At 47.3% G+C, this 26369-nt stretch overlaps 1 protein-coding gene across 10 annotated transcripts in view; it reads right to left on the bottom strand.

Moving 5' to 3' along the window:
* Nucleotides 1-17280: 17280 nt before the first annotated feature.
* Nucleotides 17281-26369, bottom strand: part of Agap1 (ArfGAP with GTPase domain, ankyrin repeat and PH domain 1) — a 497350-nt gene continuing 488261 nt past the window's right edge. For all 10 annotated transcript variants that reach the window (XM_074072056.1, XM_074072060.1, XM_074072058.1 and 7 more), the window contains one exon: nucleotides 17281-25057. In XM_074072056.1, coding sequence (XP_073928157.1) covers nucleotides 24854-25057 — 204 coding nt within the window. In that variant the 3' untranslated portion in view covers nucleotides 17281-24853. The remainder of the gene's footprint in view (nucleotides 25058-26369) is intronic.

The raw sequence follows: 26369 nt of genomic DNA, 5'->3' as shown, positions 1-26369 counted from the left end.
GAAGAAGAGAGGGAGTAAGAAATGCATGGGTGGGGGGAGAGCGTTGCATGTCCATGGATAGGCATGAGCCTGATGTGCCCAGTACATACTGGGCAAAAGGAGGGTCACAGAGGCAGCCAGGCACACGATCTTGGCCAGGTTAGGAGGGTCTGAGAAGAACTTTGGATTTTATTTCAAACTATACAGGAAATCAATGGAACAGCTAGAGTGGAGGAGTGGCTGGTGGTTTTTTTTTTGTTTGTTTGTTTGTCTTTTTGCTAATAGACATATAAAATTGTTCTGATTCAAAGACACAAAATGAAAATGAAGTACCAAAAATTTGTAACACCAGACACTAACATGGCACAGTTAGGTGAACACACAACCATGAGAGGAGAAAGTACATCTAATCAATAAATATTCATGGAGCAACCACCATGAGTCAGTTAAGTCTTTAAGAGGCTGGAGGCAGTGATGTGTGAAGGAGAGAGAAAAGGATCCATGTTGAGGAGGTAGGACAAACACTTGCTTTCAGCATAGTTTATTTTTGTTAAATAATAGCAATAAACTTCATATCAAAAGCAATTATAATAAGAAAGCCACTATTGGGCTGGAGGCGTGGCTCAAGCAGTAGAGTACCACCTGCCTTGCAAGGACAAAGCTCGGAGTTGAAACCACACTACTGCCAAAAAAAAAAAAAGAAAATAAAGAAACCCAGCCACTATTACTGCTTGTATTCAACATTATAGCAAGAGGTCCTAGCCAAAGCAGTAAGACAGGAAAAATAAATAAAAGGCATAAAAATGGAGAGTGGGAATGTGAAGTATGTTATGAAAATTATATTTAAAAACAAAATTAAAATGCATCTAGGAATAAGCATAAAAATTCTTAGGAGACATTAAAGAACATGAGACTCAATGGAGAGAGACACTCTTTGGGAGTCAATGTCATAACCCTGTCATTTGTTCCCAAACTGGTTTGCAAATTCAATGTGATTCTAATCAAATTTTGGGGTTAAAAGTAGCCCCCACATATGTGAAAGGGAAGATAATGAGAAAGGGTGCACGACATATCCCACTAGATACCAAGCCTTGTAAGGTTCTGGTGATTAAGGAAGATAGTATCAACACGAGAACAGACAAATTGAACTATTACAAAAAGGAAGACCCAGGGCATATTCTCCCAGCATATGTGGAAACTTGATTTATGACAGAAATTTTAATACATAAAGCTGAGACAATGGATTATATCTCAGAGAAAAAGAAAAAGAAACTGGATGTTGCGCTCACATAGACCACACACACAAATTAATTGCAAGAAGATTAAAGGCATCAATGTAACAGGCAAAAATCCTAAAACTTTAGGAGAAAATATAGAACTATGTATTTTCCAGGGAAGATTTCTTAAACAGGACATAAAACACCATTTATCACAAAAGATCATTTTTTTTGTAAAGCTACACACTAGAAGAAAACCTTTGCAGGAAATTAGTATTAAGAACAATAAAGGAGCTGGATGTGGTGGCTCACACCTGTCATTCTAGCTATTTGGGAGGCTGAGATCTGGAGGATTGAGATTTGAGGCCAGCCCTGGCAAATAGTTTGAGAGCCCTCATCTCCAAAATAACCAAAGCAAAATGGACTGGAGGTATGGCCTAAGCAGTAGAGTACCTGCTGTCCAAGTGTGAAGCCCTGAGTTCAAATCCCAGTCTCACCATAAATAAATAAATAAACTACCACTAATGACAAAAGAGCAGATTAATCAGTAGAAAATAGAGGGAAAACATATAGTCATTTCATAAAGGAGAAAACATGACCGACAAAATGCATTTGTAATCAGAAAAAGCCAAACAGAGCTATAATGAAATGCCACTGTATACCTCCCTCAGATTGGCAAAGAATGAAAAGTCTAACACTATCAAGTGGCAGCCGGCGATCGGAGTCCCTAGAAGTCACACACAGCTTGTGGGAACGTGCACAGTTACATTAAAAAACACCTTGGCTATTGTATGGTACGTCAAACCCATGCATGGTTTTACCATAGCAATTCTGCTCTTAGATGCTGTGCTAGTCACCTTCTCCTCACCGTGACAGATACCTGAAAGAACCAACTTAAGGGGAGAAATGATTCCTGTTGGTCATTTTGGAACGTTCTATCCCTAGCCCTTGGCTCCATTGATTCACCCCAATTATGGAAGGAGGTGTGCTCTGCTTTCCTCATGACAGATGGGAGGCAGAGATAGAGACGATAGAGAGACATGTAAGAGAGGCCAGGAACAAGATGCAGCCCCCCAAGAACACTCCCCTTATAAAAAAAGAGAAATAGAAAAGGAGTCTGGCCTTCACACTTCCACTGACCCATCTCCTCCAGGTAGGCCCCATCTCCTAAAGTTCCCAGAACCTCCCAAAATGGCTCCACCAGCTAGGGACCAAGTATTCAACACATAAGCCTGGCAGAGGGTGGGAGGGGGACACTACAACATATAATGCACAGATTGTCATCTGTATCCCACAGCAGTGGTCTCGGGTCGGGGTGCATACTATGCCTTTCCAAGGAGTTCCGAGAAGCTGATGGCTTTCAATGTGTCTATTCAGCCAAACCCACATATCCTCCCGGGTATTCCCCTTGTCCACCTTCCCTTCCACAGGTGTCATTCTCCTCCTGTCCCTTCCCACACCCAAACCTCTTCTTTGGCACTTCGCCCCAGGCTGTAGAACGTTCAGGTTCTCAGAAGAGAAAAAGTTTCTCTGCAAAGCTTCTGCAGATCAGACAGTTTCCAGTGCACTGTTTTCAGTCCACTGGGGAGGGACTGATGACATTATCACTGATCTTGTTTAGCAAGTAGAGAAATAGGCCACAGGAAGTTAAGATGAATTACCCATTCCTATTACACACATCCTTCCATTGCAGAGAACGGTGCCCAGGTGGTCAGTGAATGACCTACAAGGAAACAAACATCTGGATAAACACTGGAGCTAGGAATGAAAATATAATTTCAAGGAAAGCATGGGGTGGTGTAAGGTGTCTGGGTGTGGCAGAGCCTGTCCAGGTAGCTCACATGGGATGGTGATGAGTGCTAAATTGCCGTTGTGTTGGTTAGTTCTCATTGCTGTGAAAATACCCGGGAGAACAACGTTAGGGAGGAAAAATTCATTTTGGCTCATGGGTCAGAGGCCTCAGTTCAGGGTTGACTTGGTCCATTGCTGCAGGCCTGCGTGGAGGCAGAGCATCATGGCAGCAAGAGCATATGGCTGAGCAAAGCTGACCACCTCATGGTAGCCAGGAAGCAGAGAGAGAGGAAGGGGTCTCAGGCAAGGTGTAGCCCCCAAGGTCACACCCCAGCCACCCACTTCTCTGGCTAGGCCCCACCACCTAGCTTCCAGCACTCCCCAAAATAGTGCTACCACTCGTAGACCAAACCTGCAACACATGAGCCTTGTGGAAGATATTTCACAGGAAAACGGTAACAGCTGTGGTGCTTGGATTTCATTGGACACATTTTTTTAAGTGGTGTAGCCTGAAGAACTATAAACTTCTTGCAAGCAAAAAACATTTTTATGGGCTAGAGGTGTGGTTTATTGGTTTTACACTTGCCTAGCATGCACAAGTACACGAGGCCCTGGGTTCAATCCCCAGTATATGTGTGTGTGTGTGTCTATATACATAAAGATATGCTGAATATACACAAATCATACATGCCTATGAATATATTTATGTGTAGTATACATATATCTATTTATTAGCCATTAACCATCAGATTAGACCTATTTCTGCCTTCCATATTTAACAAAATTATTTGCTTGGCATTCCTTGTAAAATAGGAGTGTATGAACAGCACTTATAGAATACAATGAAATAAAATTACTGTATCTAATAAAAACTAAAGGATGGTATAACTACTTTATTTTCAAGTGTTCATATTTACAATGTGCCAAAATCACATCTTTCCCAACTACTAAACTTATGACTAAAAAAATTTGAGATTTCAGTTTTAAAATATGTGAGAGGCTCTGAGTCTTTGTCGTTCTCTTAGGGAGAACTAGGGGAAGGTTGGAAGGCTGGACCTAGGGGAGTTTTTGCACACTGGAAAGAGGATGAGGAAACTCCTGGCAGCCTGGTGAGTGATGCAAACAATGGGAAACCCAAGTCAAGAGAGGAAGAATAAATTGTGGAACATTCCTGAACCGACTGCACAAATGAACTTCAGTAACACTGTGTGACAAGTTCTAGAAAATCTGTTAATAGAAAAAAAATATGATTTCTTTTTTATAAAGCCAGAAACAAGCAACTTAACTGTTCGTGTTGTGTCATAACTAAACTTCGTTTGCTCAGTACTGGGGTCTAAACTGGGCCTCATGCTTGCTAGGCACTTGAGCCACTCCACCAGCTCTCAATACTCATTTGCAAAGCCTCCATAGATACCATGCTGGTGTTACATCTTGCTTAATTCAATAAATTCCCAAAACCTAGAAACATTTCAAATACATAGAAAAATGAAAGGAATAGCAAGTAAGCTTCAGTATACATTGTACCTGCATTTGACAGTTGTTCCTGCTTCATTTTCATTATTTGTTGTAAGTCCTTTGGTTTTTGCATCTTTTGAGAATAAAGACAGTAGACTCTGCCACTATCACCCACCTAAGAAAATTAACAGCAATTCTCTAACAGCATCCAACATTCAGTCTATATTTGGATTTTCTCATATTTTATAGCTTTAAAAAAATCAGCATTTTGCCAGTCACCAGTGGCTCCTGCCTGTAATCCCAGCTACTCAGGAAGCAGAGATCAGGAGAATCGAGGTACGAAGCCAGCCTGGGCAAATAGTTCATAAAAACACCCATCACGAAAAAGTGCTGGTGGAGTAGTTCAAGTTGTAAGCCGAGTTCAAACCCCAGTACCACAAAAAAAAAAAAAAAATCAGCATTCAGTCAAAGTTTGTAAGTTTCCATTGGATTATTAAGTTTGGTCTATCTTATATTAGGATAACTCCTTTTTTATGACATTGACTTTTTGGAGGTTCTGCATGAGTTTTTGCTTGTTTGTCTTGTGGTACTGGGTTTTGAACTCAGGACCTCACGCCTGCTAGGCAGGTGCTCTACCACTTGAGCCACTCCACAGCCCGTTTTTGTGTTGGAATTTTTCGATAGGGGCTCATGAACTATTTGCCCAGCCTGGTTTTGAAGCACGGTCCTCCTGATCTCTGGCTACTGAGTACCAGGTTTACAGGCGGCCCTTGGCTTGTTTTCATTTTCTTTTCTTCCTGAGATGCTGAGGGTGGGACCCAGGGTTTTGTGCGTGTTACTCAACTTCACACCCCACCTCATGTGCTGTTCTCACCCAACGCCTTCCTGAGGAGACTTGTCAAAGCCGACTCCTTCCCTCTGGCCTTTTTTCTCCTGTTGGTGACCAGGCTTTAGCCCTTGGTTAAAGCGCTGAGGAAGAAAAACCTGTAAGAAATGATGCGTTTTATGTCTAATTTTTCTGTAGTCAAATCTGTCCATTTTTCTAAGCTTTTGGTTTTATGTCTTGATGAGGCAAGACTTTTTCTGCCCAGAGTTATGAAATGATTCCTTATTTTTTTACCTTTTGTTTTACATTTTACTTTCATCTATTTGGAATTTATTTTTGCATTTGGTGGACTAAGAATCTAAGTCTACTTGTTCCCAGATGGTTGGCTAAACGTCCCTCCCCATTTACTAAATAGTTTATCTTTCTCCATTGACATGAAGTGCTATTTTTATGTCTTCTAAATTACTGTATGTCTAAGACCCATTTTCTAGACACTGGAGCTAACTCGGTTACTTTCTGCTTTCATGTCACTCTGCAATTATTTAATATTTGGTATGGCATAAGTTCTTTCTTCATTCTCAGTTTTCCTTAGCTAATTTTTCATATTTTCTCCTCCAAAGGAATTCACAATCATCTCTTTGAGTTATTTTGAAAAGCCCATTTGGACTTCTGACTGCACTTGGTCTGTGGGCTATTTCATGGTAGGGATTCTGTCATGTACTGAGTCTTATCACACAGGATCATGATCCCGCTCTCCTGTTCTTCAGGTCTCTGTTATGCTTCTGTTAAGATTTAGAATTTTTTTTACATAGGCCTCATCCATACCCTCACGGGTTATTTTCCAAGTTTTTAAGAAACTGTTGCTATTACACATGAGAATCTTTTATCTATGGGAAAATTTCTAATTGCTTATTGGTGATGTTATCAGAATGCAATTGGTTTTTATGTGGGTTCATAAGTCTTTCTTCTTGTCTTATTGCATTGGCTAGCCCCTCCAATGTAATAATGAGTAGCAGTTGCGATAATGTGCACCTTTGATTTCCTGATTTTAACAGTACTGGGGTTTGAATAAATGTCATCCAAAGACACTCATGTTAAAAGCTTGGTCCCCAGGGTGGCACTATTGGGGGGTGATAGAACACTTAAGAGGTTCTAGGTCATTGAGTGGTGAGCCCTTGGAGGGATCCTAGAACCCTACCTGCTCCCTCTTCTTCTTTTGTTTCCTGGCCACAAGGTGAGTCAGTTTGCTCTGCCATGTGCTCCTATCATGAAGTGTTGCCTCATCAGAGGCTCAAAGCAATGGGGCCACTAGGTCGTGGAATGAAACCTCTAAAACCACGGAACAAAATAAACCTTTTCTCTTTGTATGTGAATTGCCTGAGGCATTTCATTATAATGACAGAAGACTGAGCGATGCCACAGGACTGCTTTACTTTGGTTTTTAATCCGTGCCCGATTCAGGAGTAAGTTTAGGCTACTTGCTTGCATGGCTCGCCCAGGGTGCAGCGAGGAGCATTACAGTGTGCTCAGGCCTTTTGAATCCAGTTTTGCTTTTTCACAAAGTTGTACAGCTTTGGGCAGGCTCCTGACCTCTCGAGGGCTCAGTCTACTCTTTGTGTCGGGAAGGCATGGACACCTGTCCCTTCATCTTAAAGGGCAATTGTGGAGCTCCTGGCAGGGGGCTGCTTCTGCCTGCTGCCCTGGGGGCAAGTTCTGTCCTTGAGATTGTGGCCTAGAGGAGAGAGTGCACTCCACAGGCCACGTGAAAGCAGACTGTGTGGAAATGTCATTGAAGACAGGACAAATTTTCAGGCTCCACTTGTGGTTCTCTTTTCCTTGTTGACGAGGACTTCTGGAACCCAGGAGAGTCCTAGGCAAACCTACAGGCAGCTGAATCTGTTGTTATTGTGCCTGCTTAAAATGGGACTTAGATATGTCATTAAAGTTGCTCACTCAGGGGAGCTTCCCTTAGTGTGTCACGCCAGTGACAAGGAGATAGCCCTCGAGATCATGTCTTCTTGCTCCGCCTCTTCTGGAGACTTCGCCACACTGATAGGAGGCAGGGAGGCTCCTGAGGAAGGTGTGTGTGTGGGGGGGGTCCTGTGTTCTGCATTCTTCATACATTTGTGACCACAAAGTCCTGTGTGGGGTGACATTTCCACGGAGCAGAACAACTTCTTGCAGGTGTGCTGAACAATGGGGTGGGGAAGGCTGATTTGTAGTGTCTGCCACTTCCCATCGTATAAACACTCCACCATTCAGGCCATTTGTGTGACATCTGTGAACCCAAAGTCAGGACAATTGCTCAGGAGCCACTCAAGGCTGCCCAATGCATTGCTGCTCGGGTGACAGAGCCTCATAGGCTCTGGATGGTGACACAGGGCACCATGCCCAGCATAGGTCATGAGATTTTTGTTTCCTCCTGCCATTTTTGTTCGCGTTTGGTTTTGCATGCACCCGTACGGATGCGTGGGCAAATCCCATGTTAGCCCGTGTGCTCCATTTCACACCAACAGAATTCTATTATTCTGCACCATGATTTTTTCACTTAGAATTTCTTGTATTTTTTCTGTCATCAGACCCTAGGGAAGGACCTGGACTCTTGGACAGCTACCAAGTGTACTGTCCTGTGTCCACATGTCAGCCAGCTCCCTGCTGTCGGATATCCCAGTGATTTCCAGGCCTTCTCTGGGGATAGGAGGACCGAAGGAGCGACTTTGCTCTCCCCCAGGCCCTCCTCTGAGGACATTCTGGGCAGCTGACCCAGCCCTCCCACTCACCCATAATGGATACCTGAGAGTGGCTGGGCATTTATGCGTAGTAATGAGCCACAAAGTGTCCTTTGCTGAATTCACGGTGCCTCCACTCCCTCCACGCACACGCCTTCAGCAAGGCAACTGCCCCCTTCAGTAGAGGCCGAGGGTGGATGCCCCCAGGGACTGAAGCAGGACCCAGCCTCAGAGGCTTTGCCAAATCCATTTCTCAGCTCTGGATTCGAGTCCTTGGCAGAGCAGCACATCTGGACTCTGCGTGACCAGCCCAATCATGTATACGGTCTCAAGAGTCCACCAGACCTGGCCCTGGCTGGCCTCCAGGGAGGCATTTACCAGTATATCAGGCATAAGCAGGGCTGGTGTCACTAGAGCCCTTCTGCAGTGGCCAACAGTGTCCCTCCATTGGGGCTGTCCTGTCATTTGGGATGAGCTGAAAGGGTGTCCAGGAGATGAGGGAGGCCTGACCCCCATGGCCGAGCCACTGTGCCACCATCCTCTGAAGGACAGCTCTGCTCAGGTCTGACATGGGTGCCCTTGTGGCTGTGGGAGATCTAGGGAGGATATGTGGTCTTGATGGGTGCAGGAGTTCTGAGGGTGTCAGCCAAGGCCACGTCCGAGGAGCCAACTCATAGGACACCCCAGGGGATTAATCCCTGAAAAGCAAGGAGATGCCCTCAGGATGCGGGGGACCCTCTTCCAAGCTGCTGAGCAGAGTGGGACACTCAGGTGAGGCCCAGATAATCCTTCAGCAGAGCTGAGAGTTAGAGGGCAGGACCTTTCTGTGTACCCTACCTGTCACATGAGGGAATGGAAGATGGTGAGGGGGTAGGAGGAGCAGGGAAGGGCCTTTTCCTTCTTGACCTGTCCAGTGGCACCTCAATTCTTTGTTGAGTGACAGCCAGTCAGTGTCCCCAACTGGTCCTTGGCATGGAGATACGACTTGCCCAGAGCCTTGTGCCTGCCTGGGGCCTGGAGACGCCATAGCTGAGACAGTTAACTGACCCCAGCATCTGATATTTTTTTTTTTGTGGTACTGGGACTTGAACTCAAGGCCTACACCTTGAGCCACTCCACCAGCCCTCTTTTGTGAAGGACTTTTTTGAGATAGGGTCTTGTGGAACTATATTTGCCCAGGCTGGCTTCGAACTGCAATCCTCCTGGTCTCTGCCTTCTGAGTAGCTAGGATTACAGGCGTGAGCCACCAGCACCCAGCTAGCATCTGACCTTTGGTAATAGAATTGCTTTACTAGAAGAAAGGCTGCTCTGAGTGTGACGACACCCTTAGCCTCCTCTGCATGTGGTGTGGCCACCCAACTGGGTTCCAGCCAGTAGAAGGTCACTGGAGTTTCCAGCAGGGTTTGAGAACCCCATTGACTTTGCCTCCTCTTCATCTCTTTTCACTCTGTGAGCCTTGGGTGCTAAAAATGAGGGTCACATCCAGTGATGGTGTGCCAATCCCAAAGACAACTGTGTCCCCAGGGACAGCCCTGGGTGGCAGGGCTTGGGAATTTATATGACGAATAGTTGAAGCTGCATCTACATTGCTTTTGGGTGGTGCATTCCTGCATCCTATCTGCACTCCAACTTGCTTAAGAAACACTAGGCCAGGCATTGTGCCTGTCATTGAAAGTGACCCAGGAGGCTGAGAACAGGACCGCCTTTCCATGACAGCCAGAGCCAAAGAGTTCATGAAACCCCATCTCAATGGTGGGGGTGGGAGAAGGAGTCACATGTGTTGGCATATCCGGAGACAGCAGGAAGTGTTAAATAGGAGGACCGTGGTCCCAGGTGGGTTGGACCAAAAAAAAAAAAAAAAAGTGAGACCCCATCTCCAAAATAACCAGAGCTCAAAGGCCTGGAGGCATGGTTCAAGTGGTAGAGCGCCTGTCTACCAAGTGTAAAGCGCTGAGCTCAAACCCCAGTACCACCAAAAAAAGAAGAAAAAAAAATGCAAGCATCCTGACTTTGCTCTAGGGAGGCCAGGCAATCAGTGGTGCTGAGAGCACAGGTGTTCATGAGCTGGCATGCTTTGCAAGGGTCACTCTGTCATTGGAGCAGAGACTTGGCAAAGGAGCAGCAGAAGAAGCAGGAAAGGCAGTGTGGGGCTTTGGAGAGGTGAGGCACAGTCAGCCTCGGGTGGACCTGTGGAGATGAAAGAGCAGGCTGGTAAGAGGGACAGAAAGAGATAAGTCCAAGATGGCTCCCAGGCTTTGAGCCAGCCCCTGGAGAGGGCCTGGTGCCATTTACTAGGATGGGCACATGGGGGTCACTTTAGGAAGGACAATGATCCTCTGTTTGGGAAGGTTACACTTGCAATGGTGTTAGACATCAGAGCAATGTGGCCTGGCCACCCCCACCCTTATTCCTGGCTTCCTTTTACTCACCAACTGAAGAACAGAAGATGGACAGGATGAGTGGGCTGCCTTTCTAGGCTCTCTGGAGGATAAACATGGTCAATCAATGAAGTTCTGCCTAACGAGATAATCATTAGAACCTTGCCTGAGAATGCTGGAAAACCGGGAATGTCTTTGCTCTTCTGATGAAAAAGATGGCTGTGGCTAGTGCCCATGATGCATGCCTTAGACAAGAATGCAATGTCTGGGGCTGTGGCAACCATCTTTAGACTGTGTGGTGGTAATCTGACTTGCTAATAACAGTGGAACAAAATGAAATTTTTTGAAAAAAGAATGTTATTGAGCTACTGACCAGAGCTGGACCATCTGTCTCTAAATATCTTGAAATGTGATATAATTAAAAGTCTTTAAAGCAAGCTTCTGTATTGAACTATTTTCAGCCCAAAACATTCCAAACTATGCAATATCAATGCCTACTTCCCAGTGGCTATGAAAGCCCAGGAATATAACTGTGAAAGCCAAAGGCAAATATTAAAGGCCTGGGACTAGTTGAGGTCGCCTAAGAAGTCCTGCGGGCAGGGAACACAGTGAAGGAAGGTCAAGTCCTTGGGCCCAGCGTTTGGAAGTCAAAGGAGAAAGGAGGACAAGAGGGACAGTAGGAGCTGAGCATGTGGACGTGTGCGTGTCTGAGCACACGGGCACACGGCCTCTGCTTCGGGGGCCACAGCGACCTATGTCCACACTCTTCTGCAACTTGAATTTTCTATTTAACGTGGTGGACATCTGCCCAGGTCAGCACACGTGGTAGGTCCACGTGATTCTTCTAAATAGCTAACGTTACTCTATTATGTGGATATTCTGTAATTCATGTGTCGTGCACTGAAAAAGACTTCCTTCCTTTTGCTGAATTGGTACAATTAGCTAACCATTTGGAAAATTAAAATTTTCACAAATGGGCAACAGATGGAAAATGCAATAAGGTACTATAAAATAAGAGAAATCTAGGGGAGAAAAACTGACAAGGGAGGCCTTTCTAGACGCCGCCCCCAGAGGCAAGAGTCTGTAGGAAAAGACTGGCCCATTTGAGGACACCGTGTGAAAATTGGTACATTAAAAAGTCACAAAATTAACCCACCTGTGCTTTCTCACAGGCCAGGTGTGCTGGCCTGTCATCTGGGAGGCAGAGATCGGGAGCACTGGGGTTCCTAGGCTCACCCCGGGCAAAGAGGGAGACCGTTTCTGAAAAATGACTAATGCAAAAAGGACTGGGGGTGTGGTTCAGTGGTAGAGACCTTGCCTAGCAAGCACAAGACCCTGACGTCAAGCCGAGTGCCACCAAAGAAACCCCCACAAAATCAAAAAGGAAATAAACCAATGGTAAAAAAATTATAACATGTTACACTAGATAAAGGGTTAATATCCTTTAAGTTTTTACACCAATAAAAAAAGGTAAATGGGTGAAAAGAATATACAAGGTTAAGGACTGGGGGTGTGGCACAAGTGATAGAATGCCTGCCGAGCAAGCACAAGTCCCTGAGTTCGAACCTCAGTGCAACCAAAAAAGAAATATGAATATATATATGTATATATATATGGTTAATAGCAGCAAGAGCAAAATCGAAGTTCCATTAAATATAAACAATTTCAAGCGTGACAGAGAGGACATGCAGATAAACTAGGCCTGTCTTTGCTTTCACATTGGAAATACATATATTAGCGCCCTGGTGATGAGCGCCAGGCAGCCTCGTTCCCAGTTAGTTAAAGAAGGTACTGTGTCAATTAGGAGTTCCATGTGGCTATGGATTGGATTTGGTTAAGAGGAAAATCAGCACCAAATACACGATTTAGACAATTTCGACAGCCTGAATGTGTGGACGACATTCCATCGGATCAGTGGGGATGATCTTGGGGGTTTCCATATCAAGATTTGGGAATTTGGGTTTAGATGGTTGGATATGGGGCCTGTCTGTCCCTCTGTCTATTGTCTAGACAGAGGAGGGAGAGGGGAGAGAGTGAGACAGAGAGAGAAAGTGAGAGGGAGGGAGAGACAGAGGGGGGAGAGGAAAGGGGAGAGAGAGAGAGGGGAGAGAGAGAGAGAGAGAGAGAGGGAGGGAGAGAGGGGAGAGGGGAGGGGGGAGATGGGGGAGAGGAAAGAGGAGAGGGGAGAGAGCGAAGAGAGAGAGAGAGCGAGAGCTAATATATTAAAAGGTTAGCAATCGTGAAGGTGGGTGTGGCACATTTGGGCCTCACGTGATGTTCTCTTCAACTTCTCTGTAGGCTTAAACATTTTCAAAACAAAAAAAATTGTAGGAAAGTTTGAAGAACGGTATTTTGTTTTGAATAAAATGTTTTATATAGATACACACATACATAAAACACACATACATGTGTGTGTGTGCTAAGAGTGCCTGTCCCTAGGTGACTGCTCATTTTCTTTGTTTCTTTTTAAAAGTTATAAAAATGGCATTCACATGAACTGGAAAGTTCGAAAGGGTAAAACGAAGCTGCAATCGAGGCTGTCCCCGAGAGGACTTGCTCCCGTTTGCTGTGTCCTTTGGAGCACTGCTGTCCTCCAAACACCCCTGCTTCCCTCCTGCTTCAGGGGACCGCTGTTCCCGCACTTGGCACATCGCCCTCACCCGTCACACATTTGGTGTCAGCACCTCCCTCTCTTACGAGATGCTGACCACTCACGCTTGCCTTGGGGATGATTTTGACGTCATGCGCAGAGTTGCTCGTATGGATGGTCCATGTTTTCTTGACAACAGTGACAATTCCGGCACCTACAGTGAACTCCCTGAGCCCAAGCACTGTTCTAACGCTTTCCCCATCTGTCCTCACCACACTTGGAGTTGTTGCACCCATTTTTGCAGACAAATGCTCATGGATCCAGACCTCCCGCTTGGCCTGGGTCCACGGCCCGCGTCTCCCGCAGCACCACTGTGCATCTCCAATGCACTCACTCATTTTGTGAGTGAGAGGCGTGATTGAAACTTTCCATGTGAAGGGCTGATGCATAGCCCCGGGGTTCCTTCCCTAGCAGCGCGCGCGCGCGCGCACACACACACACACACGAAGTCTCCACACCAAATCACTCGGGTGCTGGAAGAAGCCTCTGCTGGCTTTCTGGAGCTCGCCAGGGCAGGGACAGTTCCTGGAGGCTGTGTCCTGAGTGTGGTGTTGCCAAGCCAAGATGCTACACAGTTCCAAGGGCCACACATGTGAGCACTGTCTGGGCTGCTGGACTTCTTGGAGGAGGTGGCTGCTCCAGCTGCTCCTTGGTCACCTGGGCTGCCTGGATCCACCAGGTAGTTGGGAAAATCTGGAAAGGGCCGGTGCAGCGCAATGCCAAGTTCTTGTGTGTATGTGTTTGTGTGTGCATGCGCATGTATGTTCATGCGTGTGTGTGCATGTTTGCGTGTCTGTGTGCGTGTTAGTGTGTGTGTTAGTGTGTGTGTGTATGGTGGCTCCTCTTGCAGTGCAGTAAGTGAGGTTTTTTTCCCTCCAGTATTAAAAATAAACAGATCTTGAAAGTGAGTTGCCGGCTCCTCTTGCGGTGCAGTAAGTGAGGTTTTTTTCCCTCCAGTATTAAAAATAAACAGATCTTGAAAGTGAGTTGCCGGAAATTGGTCAATACCATATGCAAATAAATAAGTGCTAATTGCCTGCAGTGTCTTTGGGTGTCAGGTGCAGTTATTGGACCACATTTATGGGCCAATTAGGCGCCTTACCGGACTTTAGTGGTGATAAATTGTGGCTTAGCGGCTGCCTGGAATGTGCTGGAGACAGTGGGCCGAGCGTAACTCATCCGGGTCTCGCTGGCGTGGACTGTGAGGCTTTTGTCTTGGCACAAGTGCGCAGCAAGCTCTCCAGGCACACGGAGGGGGCAGGGCGGGGCTCATCAGGGCCTCATGGGCGCCACTGAAGCTCTGTGGACAGCAGGGGAGGCAGGGTCAGGGAGCGTGGGACAGGACTGGGCCGGCTAGGGTGCAGAAGACCCTGGTGGTCACTGTGCTGTGCCTCCAGACCACTGTCCTCCTCAGCCCTGACACAGTCCTGCTCTGGCTTCATTCCTGAACAGCAGAGTGACCCAGAGAAAATGGTTTCTGCAGCTGGACACTCGCTACCCAAATGCTGTGGGGAAGGCAAGGTCCCCCATAGGCCTGAGTTTGTCTCTTGTTCCTTCACTCGCTCTCTCAGTGGACACATGGGCCAGGACCTGGCTCTGGGGGCCCTGTCAGACCTTCCACTTCCAAGCTCACAGGAAGTGCCCCAGAGGGTCCTGCAGGAGCATCTCTGCGGGGCACATGCAAGCAAAGAGGGACAGATGCAAGGGCAGGGAGTCCTGACAAGTTGAGTGACAGGGGGAGGCCCCTTTGAGCAAGGGTCACTCCTTTTGAGACCCCGAAGATGCTGCTTTCCCAGGTGGAGGAAAAGGTGAACAAACACCCAAACAGCAGAGCCTGAATGTCGAAGTGTAGCCAGAGCAGAGCCAGGGGCCAGGCCAACAGGAGGTTGGGGGTGGGGGAAGGCGGGAGGGAGAGAGCAGAGCACACCAACCCATGGGGACGACCTTTAGAGTTTTGGATGGAACTCTTGGAGTAATGGGGACAGTGAAGGAGTTTCCGCAGGGAGAGAAGCAGAATGACTGACTGCAGAGAGGAGGGAGTGGGGACAAGAGCCACACTGGGAAATTGTTCAGGAGCCAGCCAGGTTGGGGGGGGGTGGAGAGGGAGTAAGACTGAGAGAGGGAGGGAGAAAACTTCCAGGGCACTGGGGTTCCAGGGGCACAGGAGGGGAAGAGGGGCCTGAGTGGCCCTAAATGCCAGGTGTTCTGGATGTTTCACGCTATGTGCTGGTTTGAATTTTGTTTCCTCAGGGTCTGTAGGTTAAGGTTTGCTTCTTACCCCAATGCTTCCTAATTTTTAATCAATTTGTTTCTGTATCAAAGTCATTTGTTAATCAATTAACCAATTGCTTCTCCAATTTCAGCATGACTGAACAACATACTAATAAACTATCCAGCCACTTTCTTCAAGTTTGTGGCAAACTATGAGCCTCAATATGGACCCCAACACAACTGTCAAAAAGCAGGTGCCTAGGGAGGAAACAGGAAGTGTGAACGTGAAATACGGACATGAGATATGTGAAGTATGAAGGAATCTCCCCTAGGATATAAAATATCTTCACTTAACAAAGGTAAGTCTTACATGCTCTTCTGTACCGCGGTCTTATTTACACTATTTCCCCAAGTGACAGCAAGTTTGGAATGATGAAATAACCTAATCTGGCCAACCGCCCTGCTCTCGCTGGATGTTTCCATCTGGTTTTAAGCAGCGCTGAGAAGTGCGTGTCAGGTGCAAATCTTCCTCTCGAGATTCCTGGGCCGTGCATTTGCTCCTGTGCCAGCACACTCCTGCCGCACCCCTACCGGGATGGAGGTGCGTCCTGGCCTGGATTCCTGCTTAGGGGCTTTGCGTGTAATCCACACGGCTGCCCCACTGTCTGCGCCATCCACAGTCCTCATCAGTTCGGTGGGCCTGGCCAGCACTGTGTGATCGCATTAAAAACCCTGGCTAGATGTAAACTCTTATGCTTTCGTTCCTGACCCGACAGTGCTTCCTAGAGCAATGGGCTTAAGCACCTTGGCCTGGGAAGGTGGTGCAGTGCCCACCTGGAGGCCTGGAGTAGCTGAGATCCCCTGGGAGGGAGACTGAGGCCAACTCAGAGCTCTGGAGGAAAGGTGGGGACAAAGCCATGGAGGCAGGCAGGCAGAGAGCTGGGCCACTCACCCAGCCTCTCTCTGGAAAGCACGATCTCTGTGCCGACCTAAGGTTGCGGGTGCCTATCGACATGCCAAAGGATCGCTGGGCAGGGAACGTTCTTCCTGCCACCAACCCCACCCAACCAACACACATTTTCCCAGCCTCCTGAGTGGCCCCGAGTGACTGCCCAGGCTGGCTGGTGGTGCAAGTGGAACCATGAGGGGCTTACTCACCTTCTCATTTTATGAGAAAAATAACCTATAATTAAACTCTTCTGTAAATTTGTTATCAAAGATTAAGACATTCGATAAGCTGATGGGCTGATTGCTCCTAAAAGCACTTTGACTTCTTTGCTTATTTTCTCGAAGACTCGGCTCCTTTGTGCTGAGACTCTGGCCTGTTGGGTGTGGTTATGTGTGTGGGTGACCCATTGCCCTGAGTATGGGGTCACATTCACTGGGTGGGGACAGCGGACGAGGCACTTGTACACTGTTGGCTCCCGCTGGCCATGGGACAATGAATAGAACATGCAAAGCGCAAAGGCCATAAGGTTGAGTGGCTCTGTGTTCCTGACCTGGAGAGCAGGGCCGACCGAGGACCACCACGATCCTCACAGCAGCACCTGATGGGTGGCACCCACCTCCACCACTGCAGTGAGCTCTGGTGGGAGCATTGTGTTAAGTTCTACCTTTTTTATGGTATTCTGATTGTGTGTGTGTGTGTAAGATACAATGCATTTCGTGTGAGAAAATCCCATCAATCCTGTCGATAATAATAGCGTTAACCACGGCATCCTGGATGGCTTTCTTTCCGAGCCACCTGCTGCATCCCTGTCCCTCATCTGGCGCAGGTGGAACAGGGCAAGAACAGCTGAAGCACATGGCTGTTCTGGGCTCAGCCAGCGCCTGCTTGGAAAAGGGCCCCAGCTTGGGGCTCCCGTCTTTGTGAGTAAAGACAGGGAGGAGGTCCATGGTTGCAGATGTGGCAGCCTGGGCCCCGACAACCCACCCCTAAGCAGTCAAAGCCTCTCTGATTTACCTCCCCCGGAAATGGGAACCCAATTAGTTGTGAGAAACAACCACACCACCAACACAAACAAAAAACTCCACAGAAGCGCAGTGGCATAGACATATTTTCATTTATTAGAAAGAGGTCTCTACACCTCTCTCTGTTACTTTACACAGTTTTTTCTTTTCCCTTAGAATACTGTACAGCTGACACAGAAAATCCCAAGGCAGGAAAACACAAACTGGCATATTTAATCAAAACAAGGTCATATGAAATCACAAGCAAAGTGAAATGTCTGTCAATGGTTTTAATTACAGTACAAACAATATAAATAAAGCATCGAGTTGTTGTGAAACATAAAGTTGCTGAATGAGGTAATATAAAAACAACCCAAACAGACCACCATCTCTGGATTAAACCCCTGCTGCTCTTCTGTCTTCTATACATGGCTATTTACAGAAAATGTGCTCGAAGGTGCAGCCTTCCCTGCTCCCACCTAGAAATGTGTCTGTGTCACCTGGGACCTGTGCTGATTCTGCTTTTGGATAGCTGCTCTAATGGCAAGATGAGGACCGAGCTGAAGTCAGTGGAAGTGAAGAGCCACCAACGTGAGATGGCCTCTGGGGGAGTCATGACTGCCTCCTGGGCCTTGCTGTCTGCCGGCTCAGTCCAGTGAGGCTGCTGTCAGGGGCCAGCCATTTCCTGCTCTTGTTCTGGGGCTTAGCCCGGGGCGGGGGTGTTGTGGATAGAATACCCTTCCTAGCTTTTGGGGGCTCAGGGCTGAGGGGCTGCAACCTCAAGAGTCTGATGTGTCTTAGAAACAGTGTGGGGAGGGAAACTGTGATGTTTTGCAAGCATTTGAGGAGGAATTATTTCCACAGTAAGGTGCAGGGTTTCTTCCTTCTCCTTAATTCCATGAAGCAGTTTCAAATACAGCCTCTGCCTGTCCACTACCAGATGGCCTTGTGCCCACTCAAGTGTTCTGTGCACCCTCAGCACAGTCCCAGGGAGGAATTGCTGGGACTTAGGGCAGTTGTGCCATGCACTCATTGGAGTGGGAAGTAGACACCAATTCTGGACTGGCCCCAGCTCAATGCACCCTTTGTCCCTTCTCTGTGCCAGTCCTGATGAGCCAGTGGGGCAGATATGCTGGGGCAGAGGGTGCCCCACTGGCGTCTCTGCATAAGGACAATGAAGATTCCTAGTTGCTGGGCTACACCAGTGGTGTAAGGACCTGAACACCGTCATTAAATCCCAAATGCTCCTTTATGCTTTGCGTGATCTACCTTGCAAGAGTTCTAGAGCTGGCTCTAACATTAGCTTTCTGAGCTGGTGTGGACACTGTCCAGCACCTGATTGGGGTACCATGTGGTCTAGGAGGTGGCTGTTCCCATGTGTTAAGGGGTTTTGCTCAATTGGGAAGACTCCCCCCACCCTCCAATATTCTTACACCTCTTGGTTCCTTTCTTTCACCTGCATCAAGACAAAGGCCATGTAATTCCCTGGACCTGGAGTTCCAGATCAGTCCTCGACTTTAGTAGGTGAGTTCATTATATGGCTTGATTCACGACCTCAGAGGGTCCCCTGCAGACTCCACATGCCAGACAAAATAAAAACAAGCCCTGAGCCAAACTCTCTCTCACTCGAGAAGGCCTTTGCTTGGAGCAGATGTCAGTGCCAGGTGCCCACCTCCAGACCCCAAGGCCTGCATAGGGGAGGAGGACCTCACACAAGAACATTCTTACCAGACAGGAGCAAACCTCAAACCAAAGGCTGCAGTTTTGTAACAAAATTGTCAAAACCTTGCAATGAAAGCAGGGAGGACAGGTTTTCAGTTACCTTCCCTGTGCCATCACTGTGGGCAGTAGTGGCTGCCCTTCTAACCCTGAAATATGTGTGAAAGCAGACTGGTAAAAATTCACAGGAACAGAACAGAAAGGGATTATAGAGTACCTTTCTACAATCATCAACGGATGGAACGCCCTCTAACATCAACCCTGACACAGGATGCAAACCCACGTTTAAAATGCAGACATAGAAATAAAATAGGGGATCTGTTACTATTTTAAAAAGATCTATTTCAGGCCAGGACTTCTTAAAGGGGAAGAGGATTTGTGTCTTGAAATTACTGTCTGAGTTGCTCAATGGTGTGTTTCCCATGGAGTGAGAGATGGGCCCTAACTGCTTGGCACAGGTTTCTCTAACCACGGATGTCACCGAATCTTGGGTCCAGCCTGGCAGTGATGGAAATATGTCTGACAACTGCTGTTCAGTGATCGTCTCCCCCCAGTTGCTGGACCTTCCCTTCCCTCTTCCCAGTAACTAGAAGGAATGTGACGTTTTGGTTGAAAAACAACCTAATTTAGGTGCATGAATGACAAGTACCATCCAGCCAGGACACAAAGTGGAGCAGGGAACAGAGTGGATGCTCAGCAGGGCTACCTGGGTCTCCTGGTCCTACTGTGTGCCCAGCACACACCTGAGACCACTGGCCAGGCCTGGCAGGTGTGGAGCCACTTGGAATCCAAGGGATGCACTTGAAAAGAACACATGACTGATGCCAAAGGCCCTGACTGAGCTGTGAGGATGAGGGTGTGAAACTTGAGTCTCAGGAGGCAGCTGGAGACAAATCCTGTTCCCTTTGAAAGAAAGATGTGTGTCTCTGGCACATTTCTATTTGAATTCTTTCCTGACTTTTTAAATTTGTTTGCTTGAAGGCCATAAATACAACCCAAGAGAGTTCTAGAAAAGTCTCAGTGACCTTGTGGGGGGTGGGGGATGGAGACAGAGTGGATGGGGGAGGGGTGTTACGAGAGGTGGATTTGTTTTCCAGACATCCTTGCCTCCTGGGAAGTTCTTGAGTCTCAATCATACCTCCTCTTAGAAGGTCAGTTCTTGCTGGGCTTCGACTTTCCTAGGCAGAGATATGGACTCCCTCTCTCATGCCCAGAACACCCTAAATGCAGGGAGAAAGAGTGGGATCTATGGCACCAAGGAGCACCACTCAGATGGGGCTGCTGAGCAGGTCCCCCTTTTCACCAAGTTCAGACACAAGCTGGCTGTGGGCCTTGACAGGGAAGGTAGGCACTCACTTTGCAAGCTAGACACCTGCTGGCCAATTGCACCAACTCATTTAGAGGGACACCCAGGTGCCCTCAGCAAGCTCCAATATTTAAAAGAATGGGGAGGAGGGCACCAAAATAAGAACCAATACATGTGTGTGCCCTGGAAGGCTTTGGGTGACCACAAGGCAAGGGAAGCTCTTCTGAGCTGATAACTGAAGTCCAAGGGTAGAGGCGAGAGGGTCATCTTGGGCCTAGACAACACTAGGGAATGACAGGAGGCCAGTGCTCATTCCCTTCTTTGTTCTAGAAAACCAGACTGAAAAAATGAAGGGGCATTTTGAGCAGCAGAAGGCTCGAGAGGGGCTCCCATCTTCTGATGCTGTCTCCCATCTGCAGAGGCCTGATGTATGTCCCATCACTGCCTTCCCAGGACACTGTGTTCTCACAGGGTCAGCTGGGGGCAGGTGTCTAGGTGTGTGCTCTGATATTTTGTGGTTGTGCTGGGGACTGAATTTAGGTTCTTGTGCTTACAAGGCATGTGCTCTACCACTTGACCTACACCTCAGCTCTTTGTTTCTGTTCTTAGTAAGCACTTACATTTCCTGAGCATGTATCCCCTGGCCAGGAGTGATGCTGACACTTCTATTGGCTTGAAACGTCACTTCACCCAGCGAACCTCCTGGGGAGGAGAGCCCTCCCCCTGCCCCAGCTGGGAGCCTGCAAAGCTGCACGTAGAGCCTCTGGTGGTATGGTAGGTAGAGTCGGTGAACTCAGGGCTGCTCTCCTTGCCACTGAACCGTGTTTCTCTCTGTAAGTTAGTAACAGCTCCCATGCAGACATAGGTGATGAAGACCTCATGTGTGCACATATCAGAAGAATGGGAAGACTGGTGGCTACACTTCAAGGCAGAGGACGGATCCAAACAGATCTCATCATGCTGGGCCATACATATCTCGGTTGATATATGAGACCTGTGCTTGTGCTAAAGAGCCTAAGACCAGCCCACAGATTGGAGGCCTGTAGAGAACATGCTTTCTTAAGAACCACGGGCAAGAATGACTCAGACTGGGGGTGTAGCTCAGTGGCAGAGGCTACCATGTGCAATTTGATTCTCAGCATCACAAAGGAAAACAGTGATTCAGTAAGAGCCAGCTTGCCTGCCTTTCTGGGCTGCCAAAACACATGTACCCTCACTGGGAGACAAGACACTGCCCCTGCTTGCAGGGCCATGGACTTGTAAACTTGTCACTTGCTCACCCCCAAGCTGCTAATGTCCCAGAACCACAAGGACTGGAGTACTGTGCTTGGTAATCACCTGCCCACCCAGGTCCTTGAGGTATGCTCAACGTGGGGTCAGCATTACCACTTCTTTTCCCTGCAGGGTTTCCTTGGCCACTTCCCAGTTCAGCCACTGCCAGCTGAATGATGGGGCTGCCTGGATGTGGGAAAACATCCAGATCACCCACAGCCATCCTGATAAGGATGGCCTGCTCATGGGCCTTCCCCAGCTGGCGTCTTCTCATCAAGGGAGAATGTTCGTTCTGGACAGAAATGGTCACATGGATTCTGCAGTGGTGGCTTCTCATGTCATAGTCACTTCATGGAGTGGAACATGGAAATGAGCCATGAAAATTCAACCCTCTTCACACTGCTCACTTCAAACACTGGCCCTTGGCCCTTGCCTCACCCAGCCTAAGTGTTAGGTGAGCTCTAAAACAGGAGCAAGAAGGTCCTCAGGTTGTGATGTTGAAATGCAAACAAATTAGCCACCACTCTCTTACCTGAACAGAAAACTCCTGAAACCCCACTATCACCTTTCTATCTGTTGCCAAAACGTGGGCTCAAGAAAGTGGGAGGCTCTTGGAGCAGGTCAACGTGGCTAAGGATGGCAGGGGAGGGGCCCTGTTTTCTGAGGAGTCAGGGACATCCCAGTGATGGAGGGAGGGAAGGGGAAAGACCAATCGAGCACTCAGACTGCGGAAGGCGAAGTGAAACAAGAAGTCAGTTGGGAAAATATTATATTATAAACACATATAATAATATGTACACACTCATATACATCCCGAAGAGAAGCCTTATAAAGAAATCCACTTCTTTTCAAAAGAAGGCTCCACTGTGATAAAGCATTCCTATAGTGGGAATTAACTACAATGAAATAATTTAAGAGTTTCATTTATACTCTATTCGTGTTCTCTACAGAAAGTCTACCATAAAGGCGACATTGAGGTGAATGTGGCAGCAGGATTAGATGGATGGTAGTATATTCTTCAAAAATAGGCATTGGCATTTTTTTCTCTATTCACATTTAAAATAACTGCACAGTGATGATACGCAGAATTAAAAACTGAATGGAGGGATTATGAACCTGTGGTTGAGGTTCTTGGAATTGTGGCTTCCACACCTGTGATAGTTTTGGATACTGGTCAGTTTCACTGAGCTTAATTAAGATTACAAATCTCCATGAAACACTTACTCACATACAAATTCTGCATAAAGCTTTATTCCTCCCCCCACCTTTTTTTTTTTTTTAAAAAGTGAAATGAGGAAAAACTCTTACAAAATATAAGGTTCAATATGTGAGAGTAAGGAACTTGTCTGGAGGCTGCCAGGTGCATGTGGCTTTGCATTCCTGGGCTCTGCTACATCTGCCTGGTATCCTGTCTTTTAAAGTGACCACCGTTCTTTCCCTGTCACACTGCTACAGGGTTCTAGCAAAGTGGCTTTTTTTTTGGTGGGCTGGGGCTTGAACTCTTGCAAAGCAGGTGCTGTACTGCTTAAGCCACACCTCCAGTTCATTTTGCTCTGGTTATTTTGGAAATGGGGTCTCTTGAACTATTCACCTGGGCTGGCCTCATACCTCAACCTTCTTGATCTCAGCTTCCCAAGTAACTAGGATTACAGGTGTGAGATAGGCATGAGCCACTGGCACCCAGAAGCCCCTTTCTTTTTTAACCTAAGCATGTCATGATTTAGTTTGCTAGTCTGACTACCATGCTGAAGACGGCAGGTGTCTGAAATGGCCCTGAGCCCCATGGTGCCAAACCATGTTTGGTGCTAGAACAGGGGTCCAGAATGTGAGGTCTGGCAGAGCCAGGCTATGCCAGAACCATTGGCAGCTACTCACAAGGTGCTTTTGTGAAACACCCTGGTCTGGTATTTGGCAAACCAGCCGGTCCTGCCAGAACCCTTGGTTTTTGGTTAGCAAAAAGGTCTCAGATCTAAATCATGCCTTAGAGGATGAGGAATCATGAGCTCCTTCCCCCCACTTCTGACAGCTCCAGTGTCTTCGTTTTTTTTCCTTTCTTGATTTTAATAAGCAAATTGTCCTACTATCTTACTCTGATGTGTTCCTTTTTAAAAGCTGTGTATCACATTAATGGAAGTGTTTACTGCTGGGAATATTTCCATGTACAGTGATCTGGAACTCTCTTATCTCAACTAGTTGCACATTATTAGTTCACATCCAGTTCAATTTATAAATGAACAGAGGTGCCATGTGTCTGTACAAAAATCAATGCATATCTTTTATTCCAATACATTTTCACACATCTTGTCTAAGGACCTAAGACTGGGTAATGGGGCCATGTGGCCCAGGAGGGGCCGAGCCTCACACATCCACCTTGGTCAAAGGACAGAAAATCTGTCTTAACATTTGAGGGGGAAAAATAGCTTTTTATGTATCTACTTATTTTACGGAACACACTTGAGGAAGCCATTGCCAGTTGAATTTGTGATTTTCCAAGTTATTCTTATTTATTTTTTCCATTTTGTTTTTGCACCAAGGAGACTGCAGTCAAATACTACTCAGCAACTGATTTCCTCTCTTTGGACTGAAAAATTAAACAGATACTAAATTATGACAGTGAATTTAGAAAGGAGGGCTCCAAGGGCTCGAAAGAACATGTCTGGGATAATATGATGCTTGTAAGAGTATTGCAATCACATCGTGGCAATCACCGGAGCGTGCGCCTAACTACCTCCTCGGCTTTCTTCTCGGTGATGACTAATCACCTTCTATTAAACAGCGGTAATGCCGGAAGAACTCAACTATACAAGTGTAATGAAGCCAGTATTCTCCCCGGACAGATTAGATACAACTGATTTGACACATACCATCATAGGGGCTTCAGACCTGACAAACTCTGTGCTTGCTCCTGATTTACGCCGTCAAGCTCCTCCGAGAAGAGATGAAATCCAAGTGCTCCATTCGGTGGAGGTGAAATGTACTGATGTGCTTAACTGCCAGCTAGGGGAAGTTGCCCTTCTCTTTGCTCCTCGCCTCCCTTCCCCCTCTCGTGCCTGTCTGTCTTGCCCTCTGTCTCCAGGCCACCAGGACAGGGGCCCCTCGCAGGGCCGGCCATGTGCTTTCATCAAAGAGCCGAGGCCCGTCGTCTCTCCTGTGTCGCTTTAGGAGTTTGTGAAAAGGAATCGGGTCTTGCAGCCTCCTGGTCTCCTCTGTGCCCTTGAGGATGCGCAGTTGGGAGATTTCTTGTGGGGTGAGTGGGTGGGTGGGCAGAAGGTGACCACCAGGAAGAGGGAGGGGACACAACGGGACTCACGTGCTGTGGCTCCCGAGGGCGGGCAGCGACTGGGGCCCGGGGTGGGGCAGCGGCTCGTGCTCAGATGATGCTGGGCACCCTGCCGCTGCTGTTGTTCCGGCCGTTGTTCCTCCTGGACAGGTTGGGGGTGGCCATGAGCACGAAGCGCTCGTCCGGGCAGCCGTACTGCAGCAGCACGTCGATGCACTCCTGGCTGGAGGCCTGCCGGGCGTAGGCCAGCGCTGTGTTCCCGTGGGCGTCTCGGGCCATGACGTCCACCCCGTACTGTGGAGGCGACAGACGCGTGTTAAAACCACTGGGGCTCCCTTGGTGTCATGGAAACATGACAGGGATGACTTTAGTTCTGCTATTTCTACTTTGCTTTTCTAATTATAAAAAGAAAAAAGAATCACTTAAAAAACAATCTCAGAGGCAATTCATTTTCACTGTAGAAAATAGGTAAACACAAGAGAAAACATAGCCTATAATTTCACTACACAGAGATAACATTCAGTGTATCTTTCTGAGGGTTTTTTTTTTCCTTTTATTAGTGCAGAGGACTGAACCACTGAACTACACCCCCAGACCTTTCTAATGAGTTTTCTTTGAATGTAATGTAGAGAAAAACTATAGAAATAATTTGTGCATGCATCCCAGTTGTCTCTTCTATAAGGACACCAGTCATATTCAAATGGGACAGACGCTGTCACATTCTAAAGTACTGGTGGTTAGGACTTGCACATAGCAATTTAGGGGAGAGGGGAGCACATTAGTCCAAAATCCTTCAGCAGCAGTATTCCTACAGATGCATGTGTGTGGCGACCCTAAACGCTGTGAGATAAAGTAGGCGTGAGCCCACCATTTCAGGAACAAGAACTTGCATCTTCCCCTCCTAAGCTTCAGTCCAGTGGTCAGAGCTCCTAAGACGGGAGTGATCTGCGACACAGCACTGTGTCTACGACAGGTGACTGTGCTCATGTGAAGAGTTCATACGGCACCATACAGATGGCTATGATGAGCCATGCTTCTGAGTAAATTTTAATGATGAAATGATCACCATCTAGTGTTCAGTTAAAAAACAAAAACAATGGCTGGAGGTGTGGCTCCAGTGCTAGAATGCCTATGTAGCAAGTACAAGGCCCTAAGTTCAAACCCCAGTACCACCAAAAACCCAAAACTAAAACTGAGAACAAAACAAAAAACAACAACACAGGCAAGTGCCTGGCACACAGAGGCCTGGGGTTTAACCCTCAGTACTGCAAAAACAAAACAAAACAAAAATAGTCCACAGGAAGCCCTTTCACAAACTCCCAACACATCAAACCTCCAAGCTTAGGGTCTAGTATTTTTGTGTTATGTAAATAAAGACACCAAATGGGGAACCCTATCAACCACTGAGGTTGTACACTCACCCAAGTCCCCAAAAAGATGATGAAAATGAAAATCAAGATCACCATTCATCATGCGTAACCTCTGGGGCCATGAAAAAGGAAAAAGATGAACTTTCAAAACCCCTGGCAAATGCTCCACAAAGATCACCTGGTTCCTACGCAAGGAGGACGTTCCATGGGCTTCCTTTCTTCCTCTTCTCCACCTT

This window comes from Castor canadensis, chromosome 4, assembly GCF_047511655.1.
Source record: "Castor canadensis chromosome 4, mCasCan1.hap1v2, whole genome shotgun sequence".
NCBI classification, from domain to species: domain Eukaryota; kingdom Metazoa; phylum Chordata; class Mammalia; order Rodentia; family Castoridae; genus Castor; species Castor canadensis.
This window is presented reverse-complemented; position numbering and strand designations above follow the sequence as displayed.